The sequence below is a fragment of the Manis pentadactyla genome, chromosome 19 (genome assembly GCF_030020395.1).
Source record: "Manis pentadactyla isolate mManPen7 chromosome 19, mManPen7.hap1, whole genome shotgun sequence".
Taxonomy (NCBI): domain Eukaryota; kingdom Metazoa; phylum Chordata; class Mammalia; order Pholidota; family Manidae; genus Manis; species Manis pentadactyla.
The window spans coordinates 24,816,536-24,841,540 of record NC_080037.1 but is presented as its reverse complement, the minus strand read 5'-3'; the positions used below and the strand labels follow the sequence as shown (position 1 = coordinate 24,841,540).

General features: G+C 33.7%; 2 protein-coding genes across 2 annotated transcripts in view; one reads left to right on the top strand and one right to left on the bottom strand.

The window, feature by feature from the left end:
• The window catches only part of CDC73 (cell division cycle 73), a 127,248-nt gene that overhangs the window by 48,161 nt on the left and 54,082 nt on the right, over positions 1-25,005 (bottom strand). The gene's annotated exons all lie outside the window — the stretch shown is intronic.
• Positions 10,855-20,337, top strand: B3GALT2 (beta-1,3-galactosyltransferase 2). The gene is made up of 2 exons (XM_036919678.2): positions 10,855-12,228; positions 16,646-20,337. The coding sequence occupies exon 2, from the start codon at positions 16,770-16,772 to the stop codon at positions 18,036-18,038; it is 1,269 nt and encodes a 422-aa protein (XP_036775573.1). The 5' UTR covers positions 10,855-12,228; positions 16,646-16,769; the 3' UTR covers positions 18,039-20,337.

Genomic DNA, 25,005 nt, shown 5'->3' with positions numbered 1-25,005 from the left:
TCCGCTGAGATCGGGAACTAGACAGGGATGCCCACTCTCTCCACTGTTATTTAACATAGTACTGGAGGTCCTAGCCACGGCAATCACACAAAACAAAGAAATACAAGGAATCCAGATTGGTAAAGAAGAAGTTAAACTGTCACTATTTGCAGATGACATGATACTGTACATAAAAAACCCTAAAGACTCCACCACAAAACTACTAGAACTGATATCGGAATAGAGCAAAGTTGCAGGATACAAAATCAACACACAGAAATCCGTGGCTTTCCTATACACTAACAATGAACTAACAGAAAGAGAAATCAGGAAAACAACTCCATTCACAATTGCATCAAAAAAAATAAAATACCTAGGAATAAACCCAACCAAAGAAGTGAAAGACTTATACTCTGAAAACCACAAGTCACTCTTAAGAGAAATTAAAGGGGACACTAACCGATGGAAACTCATCCCATGCTCGTGGCTAGGAAGAATTAATATCGTCAAAATGGCCATCCTACCCAAAGCAATATACAGATTTGATGCAATCCCTATGACTACCAGCAACATTCTTCAATGAACTGGAACAAATAATTCAAAAATTCATATGGAAACACCAAAGACCCCGAATAGCCAAAGCAATCCTGAGAAAGAAGAATAAAGTAGGGGGGATCTCACTCCCCAACTTCAAACTCTACTATAAAGCCATAGTAATCAAGACAATTTGGTACTGGCACAAGAGCAGAGCCACAGACCAATGGAACAGACTAGAGAATCCAGACATTAACCCAGACATATATGGTCAATTAATATTTGATAAAGGAGCCATGGACATACAATGGCGAAATGACAGTCTCTTCAACAGGTGGTGCTGGCAAAACTGGACAGCTACATGTAGGAGAATGAAACTGGACCATTGTCTAACCCCATATACAAAAGTAAACTCAAAATGGATCAAAGACCTGAATGTAAGTCATGAAACCATTAAACTCTTGGAAGAAAACATAGGCAAAAACCTTAGACATAAACATGAGTGACCTCTTCTTGAACATATCTCCCCGGGCAAGGAAAACAACAGCAAAAATGAATAGTGGGACTGTATTAAGCTGAAAAGCTTCTGTACAGCAAAAGACACCATCAATAGAACAAAAAGGAACCCTACAGTATGGGAGAATATATTTGAAAATGACACATCCGATAAAGGCTTGACGTCCAGAATATATAAAGAGCTCACACGCCTCAACAAACAAAAAAATAACCCAAATAAAAAATGGGCAGAGGAACTGAACAGACAGTTCTCCAAAAAAGAAATACAGATGGCCAACAGACACATGAAAAGATGCTCCACATCGCTAATTATCAGAGAAATGCAAATTAAAACTACAATGAGGTATCACCTCACACCAGTAAGGATGGCTGTCATCCAAAAGACAAACAACAACAAATGGTGGCGAGGCTGTGGAGAAAGGGGAACCCTCCTACACTGCTGGTGGGAATGTAAGTTAGTTCAACCATTGTGGAAAGCAGTATGGAGGTACATCAAAATGCTCAAAACAGACCTACCATTTGACCCAGGAATTGCACTCCTAGGAATTTACCCTAAGAATTCAGCGATCAAGTATGAGAAAAATCAGTGCACCCCTATGTTTATCGCAGCACTATTTACAATAGCCAAGAATTGGAAGCAACCTAAATGTCCATCGATAGATGAATGGATAAAGAAGATGTGGTACATATACACAATGGAATACTACTCAGCCATAAGAAAAGGGAAAATCCAACCATTTGCAGCAACATGGATGGAGCTGGAGGGTATTTTGCTCAGTGAAACAAGCCAAGCGGAGAAAGAGAAATACCAAATGATTTCACTTATCTGTGGAATATAAGAACAAAGGAAAAACTGAAGGAACAAAACAGCAGCAGAATCACAGAACTCAAGAATGGACTAACAGGTACCAAAGGGAAAGGGACTGGGGAGGATGGGTGCGTAGGGAGGGATAAGGTGGGGGGAGAAGTAAGGGGGTATTAAGATTAGCATGCATGGGTGGGAAGGAGAAAAGGGAGGGCTGTACAACACAGAGAAGGCAAGTACGGATTCTACAACATTTTGCTATGCTGATGGACAGTGACTGTAAAGGGGTTTACAGGGGGGACCTGGTATAGGGGAGAGCCTAGTAAACATAATATTCGTCATGTAAGTGTAGATTAGTGATAGCAAAAAAAAAAAAAAAAAAAAAAAAGAACACAGTTCCTGTGTGGTAACCTCCAATGCGTTCTACACAAAGGTATAAAGGGCATATAAAAGTGTAGGCAAAGGGTCTGTTTGTGTTTATACAGAGGATCAAAGCCTAATTGGGCTACCCCGAAAATGAACTAAGATACGATATGAAAAAGAACTTCCAACATCAGCACTCTCGGAGGACTCATGCCAGAAGATGATCATCAAAAAGCCCCAACAAAGATCCACACACTGCTACAGCTGTAGATGCACTCGTCCCACCAGTTCCTGGACTTGCCATGGGAATGAAGAAGGAGATATCTAAGCTGGCCTGTGCATACAGTAAAACAACAAATTTGACTGGACCTACACTGTTGGAACTCAACCAAGAATTAGGAGAAGTGCAAATTGTAGCGCTCCAAAGTCTTACAACTACAGACTATTTACTGTTAAAAGAACATAAGGGATGTGAACATTCCCCAGGAATGGGTTGTTTTAATTTGTCTGATTTCTCTCAGACTGTTCAAGTTCAGTTGGACAATATCCACCATATCATAGACAAGTTTTCACAAATGCCTAAGGTGCCTAACTGGTTTTCTTGGTTTCATTGGAGATGGCTGGTAATTACAGGTATGCTTTGGTTGTGTAACTCTACTCCTATTATGTTAATGTGTGTGTGCAATTTAAGTAGTCGCTTAAAACCTATACATGCTGAAGTTACTCTTCAAGAAGATATGTCAAAGAAATAATCAATCTTCCCATGTTTTCTTCCGCCTGCTACTTCTATAGCTTTTCTTCTTCCTTCCTAATTACAACCCTTAAATAGAATTCGTGCCTCATATCAAATTTACCGAGTATCATAATTCTTCCAAGTGGTAAAGATACCTCAAGACAAATGCTGGGCATAGAAGCTACAGGGCATAAATATGCAAAGAAATAAAAAGCTAACCATTTCAAACAATAAGGCTTCCCTCTCACTTACCAACTTTACATTTCCCTGTATGGCCCCGGAAGATGACTGGTTAGCCAGAGACGGGTAAGATTCCTCAAGGGAGGAACAACCTAAGACAGGCACAGTCGCAGGGGGGCCATCAGGTGAGAAATTGGGGATCAACAGAGGTGAGGCTTAGAACCTCACCCCCCCTGTTCTGAGAGAAATCTTCTGCGTACGTGGATGTTTTATTGCCCTTGTCTAGCTTGGATTAACACATAGTCTACAGGCACACACCTGATCATCTACATTTGCTCTCTTACAACATTAAACTATGTTTTCTACCTTTATCTTGTATCTACCTACCACTTCAGCATTTTATTAAAAATAATAATAATAAAGAGAGAAATGTGGTATCCACATATATCAAGTATAAAAATCAAATGAGTATTCATATTTGAACTGACTGTTTATAGTTCATAATGCATGAGCAAAACGGAAAGTTTCTGTGATGACTGCCCTTGTACTGTTCACTATGTAACTTATTCACTATGTAAGAAATTGTTTTCCGTGTAAGAACTTGTTTGTTACGCCTCAGAAGATTGGAGACTGATGAAAATTAGGCTTGGGATGGTTTAATGATTGTGCATTGAGCATTGACTCCCCTATACAGAATTTTATTGTTGTTAACAACCACTTGATCAATAAATATGAGAGATGCCCTAAAAAATAATAATAATAAAATTAAAATTAAAGTGCTAATGGACAACACAAGAAGATACGTATGTACTGACTAAAAAAAAAAAACTAAAAACCAGTTTCCCATTCATCATTTTCTACAATGTTTTCTTGACTAAAGTTAAACTAATTCAAAATGAATGAGTCACACAAAAAGCAAGTATAAATAATTTTAGAAAAACAAAACTAAGCTTTATAAAAAATTAGGGGGATCATGAAAATCTTATCTCCACAGATTCACTGAACACATTCTAAAGCAGTTAACACACAAAGACAGTTTTTATATGTGTCACTGAGCCAGTCAGCTCTAGCTGGTAGTAATTACATAAGGTGCTTAAAGGTGGTTAACTTTATGTGTCAACTTGACTGGGCAATGGAGTGCCAGAAAATGTAGTTAAAACATTATTCTGCATGTGTCTGTGAAAATGTTTCTGGATGAGATTAACATCTGAAATGGTACATACACTCAGGGAAGTAGACTGCCTTCCATAATGTGGGCGAGCCTCATCCAAACCACTGAAGGACCAAGAACAAAAAGGCAGGGTAAAATAGAATTCACAACTCTGCCTGGCAGTTGTCAACCTGAGACATCAGTACTTCTACCTTAGGGACTCAGACAGATTGAAACTATAGCATCAGCTCTCCTTGGTCTCCAAGTTCGCCAACTGAAAATCCTGGGACTTTTCAGCCTCCATAGCACATATGCCAATTCCTACAGTAAATCAACCAACCTATCTATCCATCCAGCCATCCTGTTGGTTGCTTTTCTGGAGAACCCAGACTAACACAGAAATTAAAATTTGGATCAAAAGAGAAAAAAAGAGTGAGACAGAACACAGTATCATTGAAGGGGTATTCTTGCAAATTGGGGAAAACATTGAATTTTTTCATTTATCTACAGATAAAAAAGTTATATCCACATGAATTAGATGTAATGTTTAATCATAGAACTGCAATTAGAAACAAACCAAAGCATGAGCATTGATCTCTTTAATACCGAAGTCTATAATGACCACACGCCTTCTGTCACAAATGCATCATTCTCTTCTATGTCTCAATGAGATTTAATAAAACTATCTTTCTAACTTTAAACTGCAGGATTACAGGTAAGGTAAAAAGTCCGTATGATCATTTGTATAACTTACGGGTCCATGAACTAAAAACAAATACACTGCTGCAACTAGAGACAGGGTAAATCAGCACAAAAAAGGCAGAAGTCTTGAGCCCTAGGTTCTAGCTTTGGCTCTGCCACATTAAGTGTGGAGCTTTGAGAAAATCATAGCTTCTCAGGGTCTCAGTTACATGGCCTAGATTTTTAGATGACCTCAAAGGTCCAACTCTGCTCTGAAACTCCATTATTCTAATGTAATTAATACCTTTTCACTAGGAACAATACCATTATATACAACCAAAGTGTCCAACTGATTAAGTTTGAAGACATAACTCAATATCTCTCCCAAAGATGGTATAGCCATATAAATTTACTCCTCTTTTGTTCTATGTGAACAAATACATAATATTCTCCTGTCCAGGAGGATCAAAAGGGTACATATTTAGTATTAGGTATTATAACTACTAGCAATATTGGCAGAAAAGGAAATAACAATATTGTAAACTTTAAAAGAAAATATTTAGTACTTTACCATTTAATATGATTTAATATACTGAGAAAGCTGAAAAAAACACAAACCTGTTCGTACTTAACTGTCTGAAACTACACACACACACACACACAGTCAACTGAAATGTCCTGGAATTTTATGACATTTATAGATATTAATAAATATAAATTCTGTGAAAAGCTACAGAGGAATTATAAATAAAAGCAAAAATAAACTATGAGGAACTGAGAGGTGACTTGTGGTTACTAAGGGGGAGGGGCACAATCATTTGCAATCACAATATAAGTTCGTCATTGGGACAGTAGTACAGCATGAAGAATATAGTCAATGATTCTGTTACATCCTTCTACATTGATAGAGTAGTAACTGCACTAGAGGGTGAAGATTTAATAGTATGGGTAACTGTTGAAACACCTTGCTGTGTTTTTGAGACCAACACAAGATTATGTATCTATATTTCAATAAAAATCAACGATGAGGATTTTATGAAAAAGAAACAGACTCAATGTGTTAATAAGTACTTATTAAGTATTAACTAATAATAAAAAATGGAGGGTTCAAATAGAAATATAAAAATTCCCGTTTTTTTAACTGGCTCACTAAAACTCAGCATCTTTATTATCTGTGAGGCCTACCATTGTTCATTTAAAGGGCATACGATTAGAAATGCCTGAAAAATTAAGACCAAAAGTATCAGAACAGTGAAATTGAGTGACACCACAGTGAAATGCACAAGATAACTTAAACACGAAGGAAAGAAAAAATTTTAAAGTATGTAATTTACTTATTCTACTATCTTTATAATGTTCTATGTATCCACTAAGTCTATCAACTCCTTGAAAGAAAGGAACCTAATGATGTACCTCATATACTCCACTCCTCACATAGCTTGCCTATAAAAGAGGCTTCAGGTTATTTGCTGAATGTAAGTCAATCCCTGACGCATCCTCTAAGAGGTTGGGGAAGGAGGCAATTCAAGCCCTGAAGTCAAACACTACCCCCTCCTAATCCTATAACCTTTGCCTGCCTCCTTTCTGTGTTTGCAAAGTTTCTTTATATGATAAAGTCCCTATTTTCAATCAGACCATAAACAATGATTCTTTTTTTTTAAATTCAATAATTTATATATATTAAACAAATATAATCTCATATTGGTTTCAAGTATACAACTTAGTGATTCAATAGTTACTCATTAATTCTTAAGTCCTCCACTAGTGCAGTTACTATCTCATAACAGAATCAAGTATACACTCAATGTTCCCTGCCATTGTCAAAAAAAACCCTTTGGGGAAAAATTCTACTTACTTACCTTTTCTTTTCTTTATTTATGAAAACTATCAAATAAGAAGCATTTTCTGATACTAATAATTTAAATTTGGGTAATGATGCTACTTTGTTAAATTCCAGAGGAATTTTAAATTTCAACATATTATGTCTTTAAAAATTGTTTATTACTTTTTAAATACTATGAATGTGTTGGGAAGCAGGGAATAGGAAGTTAAGGTGCCTGAGATAATTTACTCAAAGGTACTGACCTAAGTGGGCTTCATAACCATATCAAACTCAACATATCCACTTTATGCAAGAAATATTTCAACCTTTAACAATCTGGAATGAAACACACAATATAAACAATCTATGTATGTAATTTTTAAAATGAAAATCAATATCCTAACAAGTATAAAGGAGAATCTTAAAAAAGAAATTCATGATAACCATATATATTTCAATATGTGGGTCTTAAACCTGATTACCCTCAGGAGACATAATGAAGTAATCAGATGCTAGTACCTATATACAAAACCACAGTGAATGTGACAATTAGAAATGCCTGCAGAGTGGTATATTGTACTGGTCATTCAATTACTTTGAGTATCACTGTCACAGGCAACATTGTTTTTCAAAATGGTAAGCTACTGGCAAAGTTCAGAACAAAGCTGAGTATGGTATAATACACTGTAGTTAAACACCTAGGAAAATTCAGTGCATGTTAAAATTTTACAGTTTATGCTCTGTATTCCAATTATGTTTTAGGTTCATTTAATTACAAAGAAGGCCTTTCACCCACACACAGATATCCAAATGGAACATTCAGAAGTACTACAGACACGCAACTAGTCTTTATTGTATTCAAAGATTATCCCACACACTATAGACTATCTTCCCCAGCCTCAGTTACTAAATGCCCTTCAGTTATTTGTCAACCCAAAGCACCCTAGCAAACTTCTAGAGCATCTTTTACAAAGTAATATTGCTCCCAGTACCACTCCCAGTGAGAAGAGCTCTAACCAAGAGTTATCTCTTGTGTTTGCCAAAAAAAGATTCTAGGTCATTTATGCTAAACTGAAATAGCTATGCTACTGAAAAACCAAAGAATATACAAGCATAATATTCAAGTATTTGCCAAATGTCGCCTATTTTAAGTTTTTACATCTCCCCTTAGGATCATTAATAGTTTGTATAAATTAATACAGATAAAGGTACTTACAATTAGTTCTGAAAGAGACACTTAAGTTTAGCTCTGCTTTCAAGTCTGAAGAAATTCTTAAATAATATGAGTTATCTGCTGCACAAGTCAGTGGAAATCCGAAAGAGAAACATAGGCAGGCAAACACTGACACTCGTGGTCATTCTGAGATGGCTAATTTGCAATCAGCCTAATTCCTACTTTTGAGTTCAAAGGAGAGTAAAACTGGTTCATAAATCATCTGCTGACTTCAAAGAAAAATTCTGAACTCTTAATAAATGCAGTAATTTTTCCTCAAAAGGGAAAAGTGCTTACTAATATTAAATAGTCAAAAATATGCCATTCATCCAAATCTTTTACAGAATAAAGATTTCATCTGATTTTAAGTCAAAACAGTCAAGAAATATAAACTCCAAGCAAACATTACTAGGCAAAATTGCTGCTTTGTCTCAATAAAACTAACATTGGTTTCTGTGTCAAATGGCATTTTTTCAGAGTACTATGGTGGAAATTAAACCTGATCCAAAATATTACGATCTTTCTCTAACACAGGAAAAGCTAGACAGCTAGTTCTTCAGATGAGCATTATCTGAAATAAATTAGGAGCCAACTATTATACTAAAGCACAAATAGGTATGGAGATGAATGTAGGGAAAACCAGATTCATGTCTCCCTTCTCACATTTCTCAAGGATATTTGCTCATTCTCAGTGAATAGAAATCACACTCTATGATTGAAGTACTCTCCCTACCCCTTTTCTCCTCATTCTTTTTAGCAAGGACATTCAGCTGAATTTATATAGATAAATAAATAGATACTATAACTCTATGAAATGACTTATCTTCACTATTAGATGGTAAGCAAATCTATACTTGATTCATCATGTAGTAATCACTCAAAAACTATTAACTACATGAACAAAGTAGTAAGTACTTTGGTAACCGGTAGAAAATACAAGTTAGGTGGCATTCACTGCAAATCCTACCTATATTTTGCTTCATTGAGGGCTACTTGTAGACACGCCCAGGAAATTGCTAAAACCAGCCTGGACAGTTCTGGCCAAAATGCACATAGCAATGACAGCCTATTTTCCCATCATGGATGTGTTCTAATATTAAAAAGTACACGTATTCAAGTAAAAATTACAAGACATTTTTAACTATAAAACTTAACAAAACAGCTGCCAGTTTGCTGAATCTAACAAAGAAACTTGTTACACATATTGAGAAAGTTTAAGCACAGAATTCAGATGTTAAAAGAAACTAGACTAAAGGAAGAACTTCTACAAGCTTGCCTGTCATAAGATTTTAGTTTCTCTCGGCCAGAAACATGCAGATTCCTGGAAAAAGTCACTAACAGAACTTTTATCTCATGTCTGGCTATTTTTCCATACTTTTATGTAAAGTTCTTAAACAGACTGCAGGTGTTATCTAAAAATTTACAGTAAATTCTGATTAAGTAAACAGTCCTCTTTTTATTAGTTTTCAGGAGTCCTCTTCTGCTGTATAAACACTTGCCCCACAGCAAGCACAGTTGAGACAATAGTCCACTGGGAATTCTAGAGCTCAATCCAATATTGGAGGGAACCACTAATCAGCAGGTTACCCATGGAGCTCTCAATAATCAAGATCCATAATCTATCCAGTTGGGCATCCAAAAAGAATCCAAGAGAACTAGCAAAATAATTGTTTTAGCCTACCTGGAGAAAGGGTAGGGAATGTGTCTAAATCACCTTTGTATTCCTAACATTTAATAAGTTGTGCTAACTACAAATTTTGGCACATAGTGGTCAAACAATATATATTTGTTGAACAAGTGAAAATATAAAAATCCATTTATACTTCTATGAATAATTTCTGGGTATGCTGTGCCAGTACTAAAAAAAAAAAAAAATTCCCACAATTTCTCCAGCAGGGCCACGTTAAGAACAGAGCATAAAGACTTACATAATCTTGCTTTAATTCTCAGCTGGACTCTTTCTCATCACTCATTAGCTGATCTTTATGATAATTATTTCACAACTCAAAGTACAGGTTTCTCATCTTTAAAATGGGTATTACAATAATGAAACTATTATGGGGGGGGGGAGTCATTTCTATAACAGCTCAGGAAGGCTTAGCATGCAATCTCACCTTGAGTAAATAGTAAGTAGTGACTGCTGCTAGCTGTATAGTCAAATCCTATGTAGGAATTAGTGATACATACTGATCTACTAAAATCCACTTCTACTTTTGTTAATATATATTATTTTAAGTAGGTTTTACTTAAAGCATTACTGTTATTTTAAGGAAGTTTTACTAAAGCATTACTCTGCAAAGTTTAATGTAAAAAAAAAATGTTAGTGAGCTTCTAGTATAGGTAGGACCTAAGGACTAAATGCCAAGAAACCTGGGTTTTAGTTCTCTCCTTCACACTTAATTAACTAGGAAAAGTCAAAGCTCTTAAGGCCTTAGGTTTCCCATATATAAAATCCCTAATGTTCCTTCTAGCATTTCTAGGAAAGTCACATACACTCCTAAAAAACATCCCTAAAACTTCAAAGCACATTTTATCAGCTGCAATAACAAATATAGTGAGGACAAAAAAAATTCAAAGATATGAGAGAAATGTAAATATTTGAAATAATAGACATTACTGGGTAAGATAAGTGAGATGGAGAGCATACGATGACAAACATACAGCTTAAATTCCAAAACTATAAATTTCTAGGAGTTAATGTCCCTAAAGTCTCAGAGGAAAAACTGGTAACATAGGCTATTTAAGGAAGAAGGAAAAAAAAAAACAGACAGACAAAGACAATATCCCAGTACTCTAGAGGAAAAGCAGCAAGGTGCCCAAGAGACTATCAAAGAAACATTTCAGAGTAAGTATTTTTACTGAAAAGTAAGTATGTTTACTGAAAATTCTGCTTGATGGCAATTTACTAAACCATCCTGAAATATTATTAAATATGATTAGTAAAAAACAAAAAAAATTATACCTACTATACCACTATGCCACTTTGTTGAATTCTATCATACATGTAATTTTTAAGAAAAGGAAAAATAATAAAAAATAAATGCTGACATTAAAGAGTAATATGAAAATGAGTTTTGTTGCCTTTGAGTACACAAGGAACCACATACGAGCAAAAACGAAGTATCATATCATATGTGACAGTAAAGCGATCCATGCAGCTGATTTACACAAGCCCCAGGAAACACAGAGTGTCTAAGTTACTAAATGTCTAAGAAATAAAAGATAAATGGTCTGTGAGTCTTATCTAGATATTAGTGAAATCAGAGCAATTTGAGAAAAAAAACTTCAAGGGAGAAGGAGTGTACTTGATGGGGTTAAATTACATATTAAAGCTTATACTGCTTGTGCCCTATAAAAAATCATGTAAGAAACAGGAAAACCAACATCTAACACTGAAAATATTTAGAAAGCCTGTGCTTAAGCATAAAAAAAAAAGGAAATAAGCTGGAAAAAATAACCATATCATAATCTTCCCATTTTCATATTATTCACTCATCACTACACTTGTACTGAATGCATGTAATTTATCACATAGAAGCAAAAATCTCTAAGCTTCTCCCTACTTCAGGTTTTTAGTCAAAATGAATGCAAACAATCACGTGGGATTCAGCCAGGCAATGACGTTAAATTCTGCTCTGTCAGAGAGAGCATCTGTCAAGCCCACATTTAAACTGCTGCCTGCCTGTGCAGCAGCTGAAGAACCGTGGATTTCATATTACAGACTAAAACCCCAGTAAAACTGTTCAAAATCCTTCCTGCAGCTGCCAGGCAACAACGAGAGAGAGTTAAATCCTATTCTTTTTCAATACAATCGAAGCACTACATTCCAGCTCTGGCTGCTTTACATTGCAGCTCAGTGTTATTACTAGAAATATGGATACTGAGAAGAGAATACAGCACTGCATTGTCCGGCCAGGAAAACAGCAGATGTAAAAACCTTCAATGCATCAACTGTCGGGAAGAGTCAACAGTGCTCCAAATAGAACGGACAACTACAGCTCTTTTGTTTAAGGAAAGAGAAAGAAAATGAAAGGAAAAACCTCTGAAGACTAGGACCCCTATGAACAAGGAGGGTAACCCGAAGATAAGCAGACAGATGGACACTTTGGATACTGTGAAAAGCAATCGCAGGAGGCAGACTATTGGGGGATGTGCACATGTTCGATAGCATCTTTTTTGCTGAAGTGATGGCGTGCCAAAAGTATTTTCAGTGGGCATAATACTCTCGACATAAATGGCCTGACCGAGGAAGGTATGTTGATGTCTTGTGTGTAATATTCATTTAAATGTGTTACCTTTTTACAGCCCTATGGGCACCAACATCTGATAAACAACTTCATACAGTTCACTGTCCTTGAAACTAAGAAAGGGTTTCTAAATACATGATTTTAAATTTGTCATTGTTTCGAAGACAAGCTGTCACTGCTTTATTCAAGTCAGCTTGGAGTAATTATGGATTAGACATGTGTAAGACAGAGCAAGCAAATAGTAACAAGACTGCTTAAAGGATTATGTGAGAAATTAAACTTAAAAACAAAAATCTGTAGCCCTCTAAAGAAAACTGAAATCCTTTATCAAATTAGGTCAAACTGAATCCTTACCTAGTAAATTAAAGTGCTCTTTTAGAAATGGCTATCAAAAGAAATAATGCAGTAAATTACATTAAGTACTATCAAAGACTATCTTAATATGAGCTTTTTTCAAAATCCTTTAAAAACAAAACCTTAATATGTAACAGCTTTTAGTAACAAAATCTTCCCTTCAATATCCATCTCCCCAAATAAAGATAACGAACACAACCAAAGAGAGTATCAACAAATTTTAAGTATTACCAAGCTATAAGATGCTAAAATAAATGCATTTGCATAGAATCACATAAGGCGGTGTGAGTTTAAGCACAGCACAATACCACAGTACACTCACATGTTATCACACTGTCCATGAACACAACTTTAAACAAAGAAATATCCATGGTTGTTAAAAATCCCATTTGAAATAGCGAGCTTTTATTTTAAGCAACAGACTGATTCTAAATGATCAAACATCAGGCTGTTCTTGGTCATCCTTTCAAAGTGAAATTCAAAAACATAATATGAAAATACTTTGATACTAAAATACTCATTAACAGCAATTCAAGGTCAAAAAATTAAATTAAATGTAGCTACTGTGCTTCCAGGCTATATTATTATGCAGTGATGAACTACTGCCATGATACATGTGTACATGGCAGAAACAAATCTAACAAACTATTTAAGCAACAATCACAGGATATAGCAACTCATGGCTTAAGAACTCAAATATATTCCTTAAAATTGTTTTTATAGATCTATCAAGGATCCTGCTATTTGCTCTATTTCACACTGCAATTCAAAAATTCATTATTTAATAATCAAAAAGGCAAACAGTTTTAAGACATATGTGAGCACTGCATTCTGAAATTAAGATTAAACAAGTTTATCAGGCCCTATTATTATTTCATCTTAACATGAACTCTCACTCATACCATTAATTTTTATTCCACTAAAGAATGAATTCAGATGGCATTAAACGAAAACAATATGGGCATAAAAAATCTCATCTCTCTTAATCTCTCAATGTTAAAGGCACCAAAATTTTTATAAGCTAGATTATCTCAAAACAAAAGTGTAGAATATTTTTTATTCAAGCACCACTTAAAACTAGGACTGTTCCAACAGATTAAAGATATCAATGCTTTTGAAAGCCAAATGTTAAAAATGTGTGTGTGTGTGAAGTAACTGAACATTTCACAGTAAAATTCTCTCCATGAACTTTAATCCGTAAGATGTAAAGATACCCAAGTAACTTGAAAATACTATCATTAAAAACCTGTAAAGAAAAAATCAAAGCTCTTTCTATGCTGAAAATGTAAAAGTGTAAAACTATTTAATGCCAAAATATTTTAACTTCATCTTGTTCCACTTCTTAAGAATTAAAATACAACAGGCAATAACTGGAAAATTATTTTAACATCTAATAAAAGGAGGAATACTTTGATCTTACTTTCTTTTAACAGGAAAATTATAAGTAATACTTAAGAAACTTTTAATAAGGCATTTTTTAAGGCTAGAAACGTAACACTTCATTTATCAATGGGAGATTAACCAAGTAGGTATATGTGGATTTCAAGCCTGAGAAGCTAAATATTTACACACAAATACCATGAACTTAAATTAAGATGTATTTCCATCACCTGTTATAAAATTATATAGAACTATAAACTATGTATTTATGCTAGATTACAATATATAGTAATTTGCTGTTTTCTGTAACACTAAAATACTTCTGAGACATCACTTCAGGTATATCGTTTTCCTAAAAATACCACAATTTACTACTATGATATTTACCTTCATTTCTTCAGTCCTTTATTCAAACATCTGACCTTTTATTATTGCTTCTTAAACCATCAAATTTATACTTACAGAAGATCTAAAGGTCTGGACTTCAACCAGATTCCAAGCACTATTATATCAACAGGAAGCTGATAAATTTAATTCAGCTCTGGAATCTTTAAAATAGATTATCAAATTTAAAAAGCAACTTTTGTATCTATTTGCTTTTTTACCAGATGGAGGAATTATCATTACTACTTGTCAAACATTTTGGTTGAAAATAAAAGCTTAGAGTTTCCTCATCTAAACAAAAAGGCTAATTATTTATAAGGACAAGAAGGAAAAATTTAAGTTTCTAAATCAGAACACTCAGCTCTATTATTTTCAGTTTAGCTCACAGCAGAACTCAGGTTTTACTGGGACAGTGAATAGTCTTGGTCCTCATTATAGTAATGTGAAATTAAAATTCCTGTAAATAAACTCCAATAAATAGCAAACTAGATTCTATGTATTTAAACCCAAACTTAAAAAACGTCACGGTTCACATCTCATAAATGATTAGATAGTTTTTTCATGTGAGAAATACAGTAACTTTTAAAAGTACTACATCATGTCAGATAATAGAAATTATCGAAAGCTGGTGCTTGTACTATACAATTCAGAAATTTGTTCAAATTCCCACCTACTTGCTCCTCCTAGCGGCTGTTATTAGAACAGTAGTACTTTCATTCAAATGAACATTCAGTATTCTCAAAGTACTTACTTCTCATTCTATATGTGAAGCTTACTGTGTAATTACTCAATTATGTGAGGATTTCCATGTTAAAACCATTATTTCCCCAAAATAATTAAATCTCATGTCAAAGTTGAGCAAATTGGTATTAACCATGAATCTGTCCATATCACAGGCTAAATGAACACAACACAAATGTATATATATGTAATTCCAAATAAACAGATGCTCCACTCATTTAATTGAATAGTTTTCTTTTGCTTAAAGAAATAATTTTCACAATAGAAGTCAAATAAATGAAATTTCAGTTATTAGTCCCCTACTCAACCTTTTCTGTTTTAATAGAATTCAAGTTAAAGCTACTTTACCTACCTCCACCCCACACCTTGTTCCAGAAAAATTAACAACAAATTGACAGCCATGAACAAACTTGTGCTATGCACTGAAAAACCTCAATGATAACTTTCTTAATATGTGGCATCATGAACCTCTCAACTGACATTTTATAATCTCTTAAAAAAGCTAGGGTTCTAAGAGTCATGCTTAAAGTGTTAACAAATCCTCTACATGCAAATTTAGAACACAGCATAACTCAAGAATCTTCAAAATGCATTTTGTGGTATTTAAATTTCTAAACAGTGCCTATATCTTGTAAGAAATCTGAAAAAATTGTCCAAAGTGGTTCTTTGTTTAATTTTTTACTTTGTGAGAAATCTGAAAAAACTGTTCAAAGTAGTTCTTTAATTCTAACATGACTCAACTAAGATATGTGACAGTGCTCTTGTCAAGGCTAAAAATAATTAGTTGCTATAATAAAAATCAATCTTAAATCTAATAAGGACAGTGATCTCCTAAATACCTCATATTTGAAGTATAAGATTAAAATTAGAAAAGAGTACTTGAAAATGTTCATCATTTTTATTACTCTTAAAATCCAGCACTGAAGTTCCTGGACCCTGAGAATTAATTTTGACAGGTGCATCTTCTCACTGACTTTCTCAACACAGTAGGGGCCAATGGAAACATGCCAAGCAGTGTACTGTGACTAACAGAACTCTGCCATAATCAACCTTGCACCGTCTGTCCCACAACTGATACATGACCATTTTACAAAAAAGGCCACTGACAGACAGTGCACCGTTAATACCAATGGTATGTCAAATCAATTTTAATTAATGCCAATAAATGTTCCATCTGCTCTTGGGCCTTTTTATATGGCCTCTTCCAAGAATCTAGTAACATTTTTTCTTTTCTACAAGCAAACAATTTTTAAATCTTCAACTTAGGTCAAAAGTACAAATGACCAGAGCTACTGAAACATTGGAATAAGTGGAAGAAAATTAATCCATCACCTCTCTTTAAAGTGCTCAATGCCCTATAAAGGTGTATTTCAAAAGAAATTAATCCTGCTGTCAGTGATGTTATGTTGCCAACAGAAACAAATTATAAACTTCGTTTCTGGGTTATTATATTTCACAGCATAAAAATTCCTACTTGCCCCAATTTTATTAGCGCCCAAATTCTCTTTCAGGCAGTTCTGTAATAATTAATATTTTGTAAACTTTTATGCTTCATCTTTGTAGAATGACTGCAAGGGAGACAACGTGACTAAATTAGAAAATGATCACCAAAGAACAGTACTGATTTAGAAGAAAGCAACATTTTCAACCACCAATATCTCATATCCCAAAACTGGATATCTACAACATGCTTCAGTGGAGGAGAAGACACTGCTGCTTTGCAAAAATGAGCTGGAATGCCAAGAGGTCTCTGTTCCGCACCCATCTTATTGGTGTGCTCTCTCTAGTGTTTCTTTTTGCTATGTTCTTGTTTTTCAACCATCATGACTGGCTGCCGGGCAGAGCTGCATTCAAAGACAATCCTGTGACATACACATTCCGAGGATTTCATTCTACAAAAAGTGAGACAAACCACAGTTCTCTTCGGAACATTTGGAAAGAAACAGTCCCTCAAACTCTGAGGCCTCAAACAGCAACGAACTCCAATAATACAGACCTGTCACCACAAGGAGTTACAGGGCTAGAGAATACACTTAGTGCCAATGGAAGTATTTACAGTGAAAAAGGAACCAGATACCCAAATTCTTACCATTTCAAATATATTGTCAACGAACCTGAAAAATGTCAGGAGAAGAGCCCTTTTCTAATACTACTAATAGCTGCAGAACCTGGACAAATAGAAGCTAGAAGAGCTATTCGGCAGACATGGGGCAATGAAAGTCTAGCACCTGGTATCCAAATCACACGAATTTTTTTGTTGGGTGTAAGTATTAAGTTAAATGGCTACCTTCAACGTGCAATATTGGAAGAAAGCAGACAATATCATGATATTATTCAACAGGAATACTTAGATACATATTATAATTTGACCATTAAAACACTAATGGGCATGAACTGGGTTGCAACATACTGTCCACATATTCCATATGTTATGAAAACTGACAGTGACATGTTTGTCAATACTGAATATTTAATACATAAGTTACTGAAGCCAGACCTGCCTCCCAGACATAACTATTTCACTGGTTACCTAATGAGAGGATATGCACCAAATCGAAACAAAGATAGCAAATGGTACATGCCACAAGACCTCTACCCAAGTGAGCGCTACCCTGTCTTCTGTTCTGGGACTGGTTATGTTTTTTCTGGAGATCTGGCAGAGAAGATATTTAAAGTTTCTTTAAGTATCCGTCGTTTGCACTTGGAAGATGTGTATGTAGGGATCTGTCTTGCCAAGTTGAGAATTGATCCTGTGCCCCCTCCCAATGAGTTTGTGTTCAATCACTGGAGAGTTTCTTATTCAAGCTGTAAATACAGTCACCTAATTACCTCTCATCAGTTCCAGCCTAGTGAGCTGATAAAATACTGGAACCATTTACAACAAAATAAGCACAACGCTTGTGCCAATGCAGCAAAAGAAAAGGCAGGCAGGTATCGTCACCGTAAACTACACTAGAAAAGACAGCCTTTTCTTTTTTTAATGTGCAATCTGTAAAATATTGCTAAAAGCATGTATAGTTAAAATTGATTACATCCATAGGACAAGTTTTAGTTAAAACTCATCACATAAAAGAATTCAAAAGATATTTTTTTAATTTCTGAAGAAGGTAATTCTTAAAACTACAACATTATATAACAAAAAGATATCCTAAAAGAATCTATTTAAAAAAACTGTTTAAAGGGATTCTGTGTATTACATGCAAAAATAAGCATGCATACATCAATGGTTCAAGTCTTATGCTAGGAGGCCAGTAAGATGTATTTGCATATTACTTTTCACATACATTTTAATTTAAGAAATGGAGACAGTAAAAAGAACCTTGATTTTAGATGCAGTTTTTCATTTCATTATATAATTAAATGTAAATAAAACATCACTGTCAATTTTAAGGAACCTTTGTAATTGTGCAAGGACAAATTCCAACCTGATTATTTTAGGGTTCTTAAAACTGTATTCATGCAATAAGATTTAGTTGAGGTATCCCAAAAGCACATTTATAAAATTCAAAGGTTTCATCAATGCAGTTCTCACTGAAGTATTTTTTTGATCATTAATATACAATCACGTGAGCAACACTGTGTTTACTAGACTCCCCCTATTATCAAGTCCCCACCACATACCCCACTACAGTCACTGCCCATCAGCATAGTAAGATGCTATAGAGTCACCACCACTACTTGTTGAAGTACTTACTTTTTAAAAACAATCGAGATACTCATTTTCTTTTGGTACATATATGGGGGAACTATTTTGACAAGATGTGATAAAATGTGAAAAATCAATGTGTCTCAGGCTTAAGTTTTTATTTAAAAAAAAAAAGGAAATGTTCAAAATAGATAGTTTGTTTCTTTGTTGGTGTTAAGGGCCAAGCCAGTATTTCAATGAATTAGTCAATTACATCAGTTACTGCACCTTTTAAAAGAGTACCACTACTTAATTACAAGCGTATCTGTAAAAATTTATCATGTTCCTCTAAGTGAAGCAAAAGTGATTACTTACAGGCACAAAGAGAATGAATGTAATGTTGAAAAAAGATACAATGCAGCAGCAGTTTCATTCAACACATTTTTTAAGATGCATGTCTGCCAAACTGCAACATATGGGAAGGTTATTTCCTGACAGCAGGTGTACACACTCCAATACTTAAATCATTTTATGGCACCTACTTCTTTCTCTGAGTGCAAGTTTACAAACCTACAGCTTTTAATTTGGTAGATGACAAATATTCTGCATCACCAATTTAAAACCTTTCTGGGAGGGATGGGGAAAACTACAAATGTTTGATGAACACTTGATTCTGGGATGAACAATGTATACAATATACTTTTATCAAGTTTTTAATAAAAAAGGGTAAATAAAAATCTTTACTGAGTGTTATGGTACAAATATTTTCCACCATAATTTTGTTTGGCTCCATTACAAATTTTAAAATCTAGAAAGATATACTAATAACCCACTAACTTTAAAATAGTGTTTTTATTTCATACAAGTATATAATTTTATCAATCTTAATTTAGTCAGAATGTTACTTATCCTAATTCTTAATCATTTTTACCCTTGATTCTGTTCTGAAGAGATATTGCAACAAAACAGAATTGTAACATTTGTTAAAGTTCAGAATCTCAGAAACTATTTTAAGTACTTATTATTTAATATGCTGAGTCCTATTTATACTCAGTTTATCTCATTTTCAATTCAGTAGTCTAAATAGTCTATTCTACATAGAGAAATGCTGAAAGCTAAGCCATATAACACGCCTTGCTCTTGGTTAAGTCTGTTTCTCATTTAATTTATTGTATGAGATGACAAACAACTAAAATTACTAAATACCAAAATTAGTATGTAAAAGTCACACATTAAGACAATATTACCAAGTTAGATAAATTTGGTGAAAGATAAAAGGAGTCCTTCCCTCGATGTAAAGTAATTCTCTCATTTGTACTTCAGAAGTTTGAAAAATAAAAAAAAGTACGCGTATATGCATGTGTACATGCACAGGTATGGACACAGAAACACAACCTAAGTGCTACTGTCCAAATCATGTTTATAGTGCAGGAACTTTAAAGACAGTATTTCCTTCTGGAAAAATTCAAGTTTAATATGTGGACTTATGGAAAACAAAATTCTTAACACAACAAAATTCCTCCTATCTCAGGTATCAATTTAAGATCATCTTTGTATCTCAGCTAATACTCTATTGAAAACTGATGGTTATCTAATGACATTAGGAATTCCAAAAGAACACTGAATCAAGTAAGTTAGTACTTACTACCTTATTATTTTAAAATCCTTATTTTAAAAATGAGTATTCTACTACTATTTATTTTTTACTTTCCACACAACAATATGCAAGCTGATTTGTTCAGCAAAATATGAATTTTTATATTATATTTAAAAATAGATATTTAAATATGTCACGAAGTAGTAAAATGTACCTTATTCATTCCCAGTACTACATAATTTTTATTATACATGAAAATATCATTTTAAATGACAGCACTGAGTTTGGTAGATCACATATAATCTTAACTGGAATATTAATAATATCTTTTACCAAAACCCCCTGAAAGAACAATACCAACAGCAGCAGCAAGAACTATTTACTGACTGAGGATAAACTGTGTGCTATACTTTGCTAAAGCACTTTACATACAGATCTCAATGACCCCCTAAGCCAGTAAAGCAGCAGAATTCCATTTCAAAGACCATGCTCTTAACCATTATGGCAGTCCACTATATACACATACATATATTTCATGTTACATCTGCTATAAGGTCTAAAAAGCTAAGCAAAAATGGACTGTTCTCTACATCCTACTCTCTGCTTATTCTTCGTCTTTTGCCATGGCCTCCAGGCTTCATAACCTTTTTTACACACTGAAGGCGTGCACCTTATCTTAAGTGCAAATAAAGAGAAAGGAAAGGAGAGAAATGTGGTCCCTCAGTTATTTTTTCTTCTCCTTTTCAGTTGTGGATGTCTGGTGGCATTAGAAAAGCACAAGCATTAACTGCTTATCTCTTGTTGCTCTGGGCACTGAGACACATCTGTAAACAACAGAGGTGGCACTTAGAAATTACAAAAGGTGCTTCTTTTGAAGCACAATGGGGTCATTTGTAATAGACAAAAGTAGCACTGCACTTACCCACTCCACTGGTTAGTCACCTACTGTTTTGTGATGAGGTGGTTAACTCCTTTTATCCAGTTGATTCACGTTTTAGAGTCCCCTCCCCACCCCCAGATTTTAGGGCTTCACTACAAAATTTGACTAGTAAATTAGCATAGACTTAAAAAACAAACAAAAGTATTGTACATACATTTCTAATATACCTCACAAAATACCAGTGTTTCACTTAAATATTACTCTCTGAAGACAGGTAAAGTACATTAAATACTAAAAAGGGCCATTCTGTGTTTCAGAAGAAACCTGTCTCTCTCACACACACACAGACACACACAGACACACACAGACACACACACAGACACACACACACACACACACACACACACACACACACACACACACACACACACACACACACTCCTCCTGTATCCACGTCTGAAGACAGGTAAAGTATATTAAATGACAATTTGCCAAAAGGGGAAGAAAAATGTTTCCGTATCTACAGGAATTGTTTCCTCTCCTTTCAACACAGCAAAATTTCTGAGCGAAAAGACAACTGGAATTGCCACAGTCTATTCACCTGATTATTTCAACTTTCAGCTAAATCCTAAAGATTGTAAATTTGAATCTCACTTTAGACAGTATCCTAAACACTGAAATCAATGAAGAGATCAACAGCATCATAAAAATATTAAGCAACAGAAAGTTATAACAGTACATGCAAAATCTTTAACTCATGCTTTGAGTTTTTAATTAAATGCTTCAAAGACACTAACTTATACACTATAGCAAAACTAATGAGGGTTGCTAGCTTCTTTGTCATAACTAAAATGCTATTAAAAACACAGAATACAGACAACAGAATTAACATGAGATTCTGATGGCACTGAGATTTTTCTAATATACTAAAAAATTGGAACAAGTTAATAAAATCACATTATAACCACCACAATAAATTTCTTTACAGAAATTTAATAAAACTCCATTCCCACCTGTGATTTTAAATACTGTTAGAAAATTAAACTAGAAATTACCATAAACCATAGCCAGAAACATACTTAATTACCTGACAAAATTTAAGCCAGAAATAAGAATTCTCACTAAGCTCATAATTAGACATTGTTTTATGATATAAGAATAGTTTTCAAACTAATTTCCTCAGACGTCTCAGCAGTAATTAGTAAAATCAGGAGAGTGGTGTTCTAGAGCCCTCCCACAGTTTAATAGCTACTGAACTTTTGTTTTATATGAAGGGATTCCATGTCAAAGTTCATTTAAAAAGGATTTCCTTTTTTGTTTTGTTCTGAGAACTACCTCAATGATTCTTGGACTGAAATATAGAGAAAAGAGGAAAATAGATGTTTTCACTTATAACACTCAACAGATGAACTGACTCAAAGAATTAAAACTCTGAAAGTCAAAACCAAGATTAAAATACTAACACAAGAGTCTTACACATTATAACCCATTATACGATACCTATAGAAAAAAATTTATTCACAAAAGCATTGTTTTAAAAGGAACAATCACAAGAAAGAATTCTATGGAGAAAGCTAAATTTTTACTAGCAGTATAAAATTCTAACAAAGGAGATACCATTTTTTTGGTAAGAATATCGGCTTTAAAAATGGACATTCCTAATTTACATGTTTTATTCATCTGCATTTTCTATATACTCTAGGGAAAAAACTGTTATAGGGTCAGTGTAAGCCCAATCAAATCTTAATGAATATTTTTTACAGTTTCTAGAATACATGTGGATGGAAATCACAAGATGATTACAAAGTTAATATGGAGGAAAAGGTATTAGTAGCTAAGAAAATATTGAAAATGATGATGAAGAACATACTATAAAGCAAGAATGATTTTATTTAAACTGGCACAAGAACTGGACAGTTAAATCAGGGGAAAAAATTAGACCTGAAAGAGACCCTAACACTTAGAGTAATCTATATCATGAACAAATTAGAATTTAATATTCTGTTATTCAATAGAAAAATTGGCTAACGTCTATCTAGGACTTAATGTTTAGGATTCAAGTTAAGTCTTTATACTATTACAAACATAAATTCAAGTGAACAAGGTTAGTACAATAATACTGTACTAATAATTATAAAACCTCCTGACTGCCAAGCACTGTCAAGCATTTAATGAGACACTGGGGGGACTATATTATTGATCACAGAGTAAAAAAGAAATCAGAGAAAAAGAAATCAAAAAGAAAAAGGCAAACAGAATACTAACTTCTATATAAAATTAACATCTGCCATAAACAAAATTAGAAGATACAAGGCAAAATATACACTGAGAACATATTTACAATAACTGACAGTAGAATAAGAGTTTTGATGTATAAAGAACTCTTACAAGAAAACATCAATACTCCAAAAGAAATTTGACTATAAGCCATACATAAGTATATCAGAAATGATGACAAAACCATCCAATAAATAAAACATCAGCCTCACTTGGACTCATATAAATGCACTTTGAAACGAATTCCCATCTTTATCCATAAAACTGGATTATTTTTAAAAATTATATTCTACACAGATACTTAAAATGAGACAGTCCCAAAGGCAGTATAAACTGACAAAGACTTTCTGAAAAACAACTTATAAATATTCAACAAAAGCCTCTGAATCATCAGCCCACAATTAAAAGTATATTAAAAGGCACTTATGAAGGAAGTAAAACATGGAAAAAAATTTCAGATCTCCAAAAGAGATTAAATAAACTATGCTAGTTACAATGTAATGCTATACTCATTTAAAATTTGGATTCCAGACTATTTAATAACATAGAAAACACTCATATACTCTATTAAACCTCCCCCACTTCACCAAAATCAGGATACAAAACACTATGGTATGGGTCATAGTCCGCAATCATTCATATTTAAAAAAACAAAACAAAACAAAATAAATGTACAAAAAGATGAATGGTGGTGATTTCTGGAAAATGAAATAATGGATATTTTCTTCTTCATATTCTTCTCTATTTTTTTTTCAATTTTTCCAGGTTTACAGTTAAAAATAAAGTCATTAAAAACTGAATGAGTATAACAAAGTTTGTACTATATCTTATATAATCAGCACACATTCACTAACTAAATTTACACTAACTTAATAAATTTTGAACAAATTTTTAAAAATTTTCTAGAAGTTACACACGATAATCAAAATTTTAATAAAGTGGACCTTTAAGATAATATCTTTTAGACAATACTACTTTTTTCAATTGTTCAAACAATTTCTGAGGACTTACATTTTGCAGGTATATCTACACTCTGATGACAGCCTGGCAAGATATGGTCTATCTTTAATAATATATTTGGATAACTAGACAGCCATAAGAAAAAAGAATTAAATCTATTCTTCAATCAAATTATTCAATCAGAATAATCTCCAAACAGATCAAAGATGTAAATACAAAACAAACTAGGTATAGAGGGGAAAAAAGTGAATTCCTTTTTAAGAAGGGATAACTTTCCTAAATATGACAAAACCAAAAAGCAATAAAAGAATTATAAATGTAATTAAAAATTTTGACAAAAATCTTGCATGGCAATAAAATCATCAACAATATTAGAAAACAAATGACAAACTGGATAAAGGTGTTTGTAACCTATGAAGGTTTATATCCCCAATATATTAAAAAGAGAGAAAGATACAGAATTAGAGGAGGAGGAGGACACCAACATTATGATAGAAAAATGAGGGAAAACAGTAATAGTTTTACAGAGAATGAAATGATCTTAACCCTAAACATAAAAAACCCTGGGTATAACAAGAATGAAA

Coding starts and splice junctions, on each gene's coding strand:
- B3GALT2 (XM_036919678.2), top strand. CDS start 16,770: ATGCTTCAGTGGAGGAGAAGACACTGCTGCTTTGCAAAAATGAGCTGG.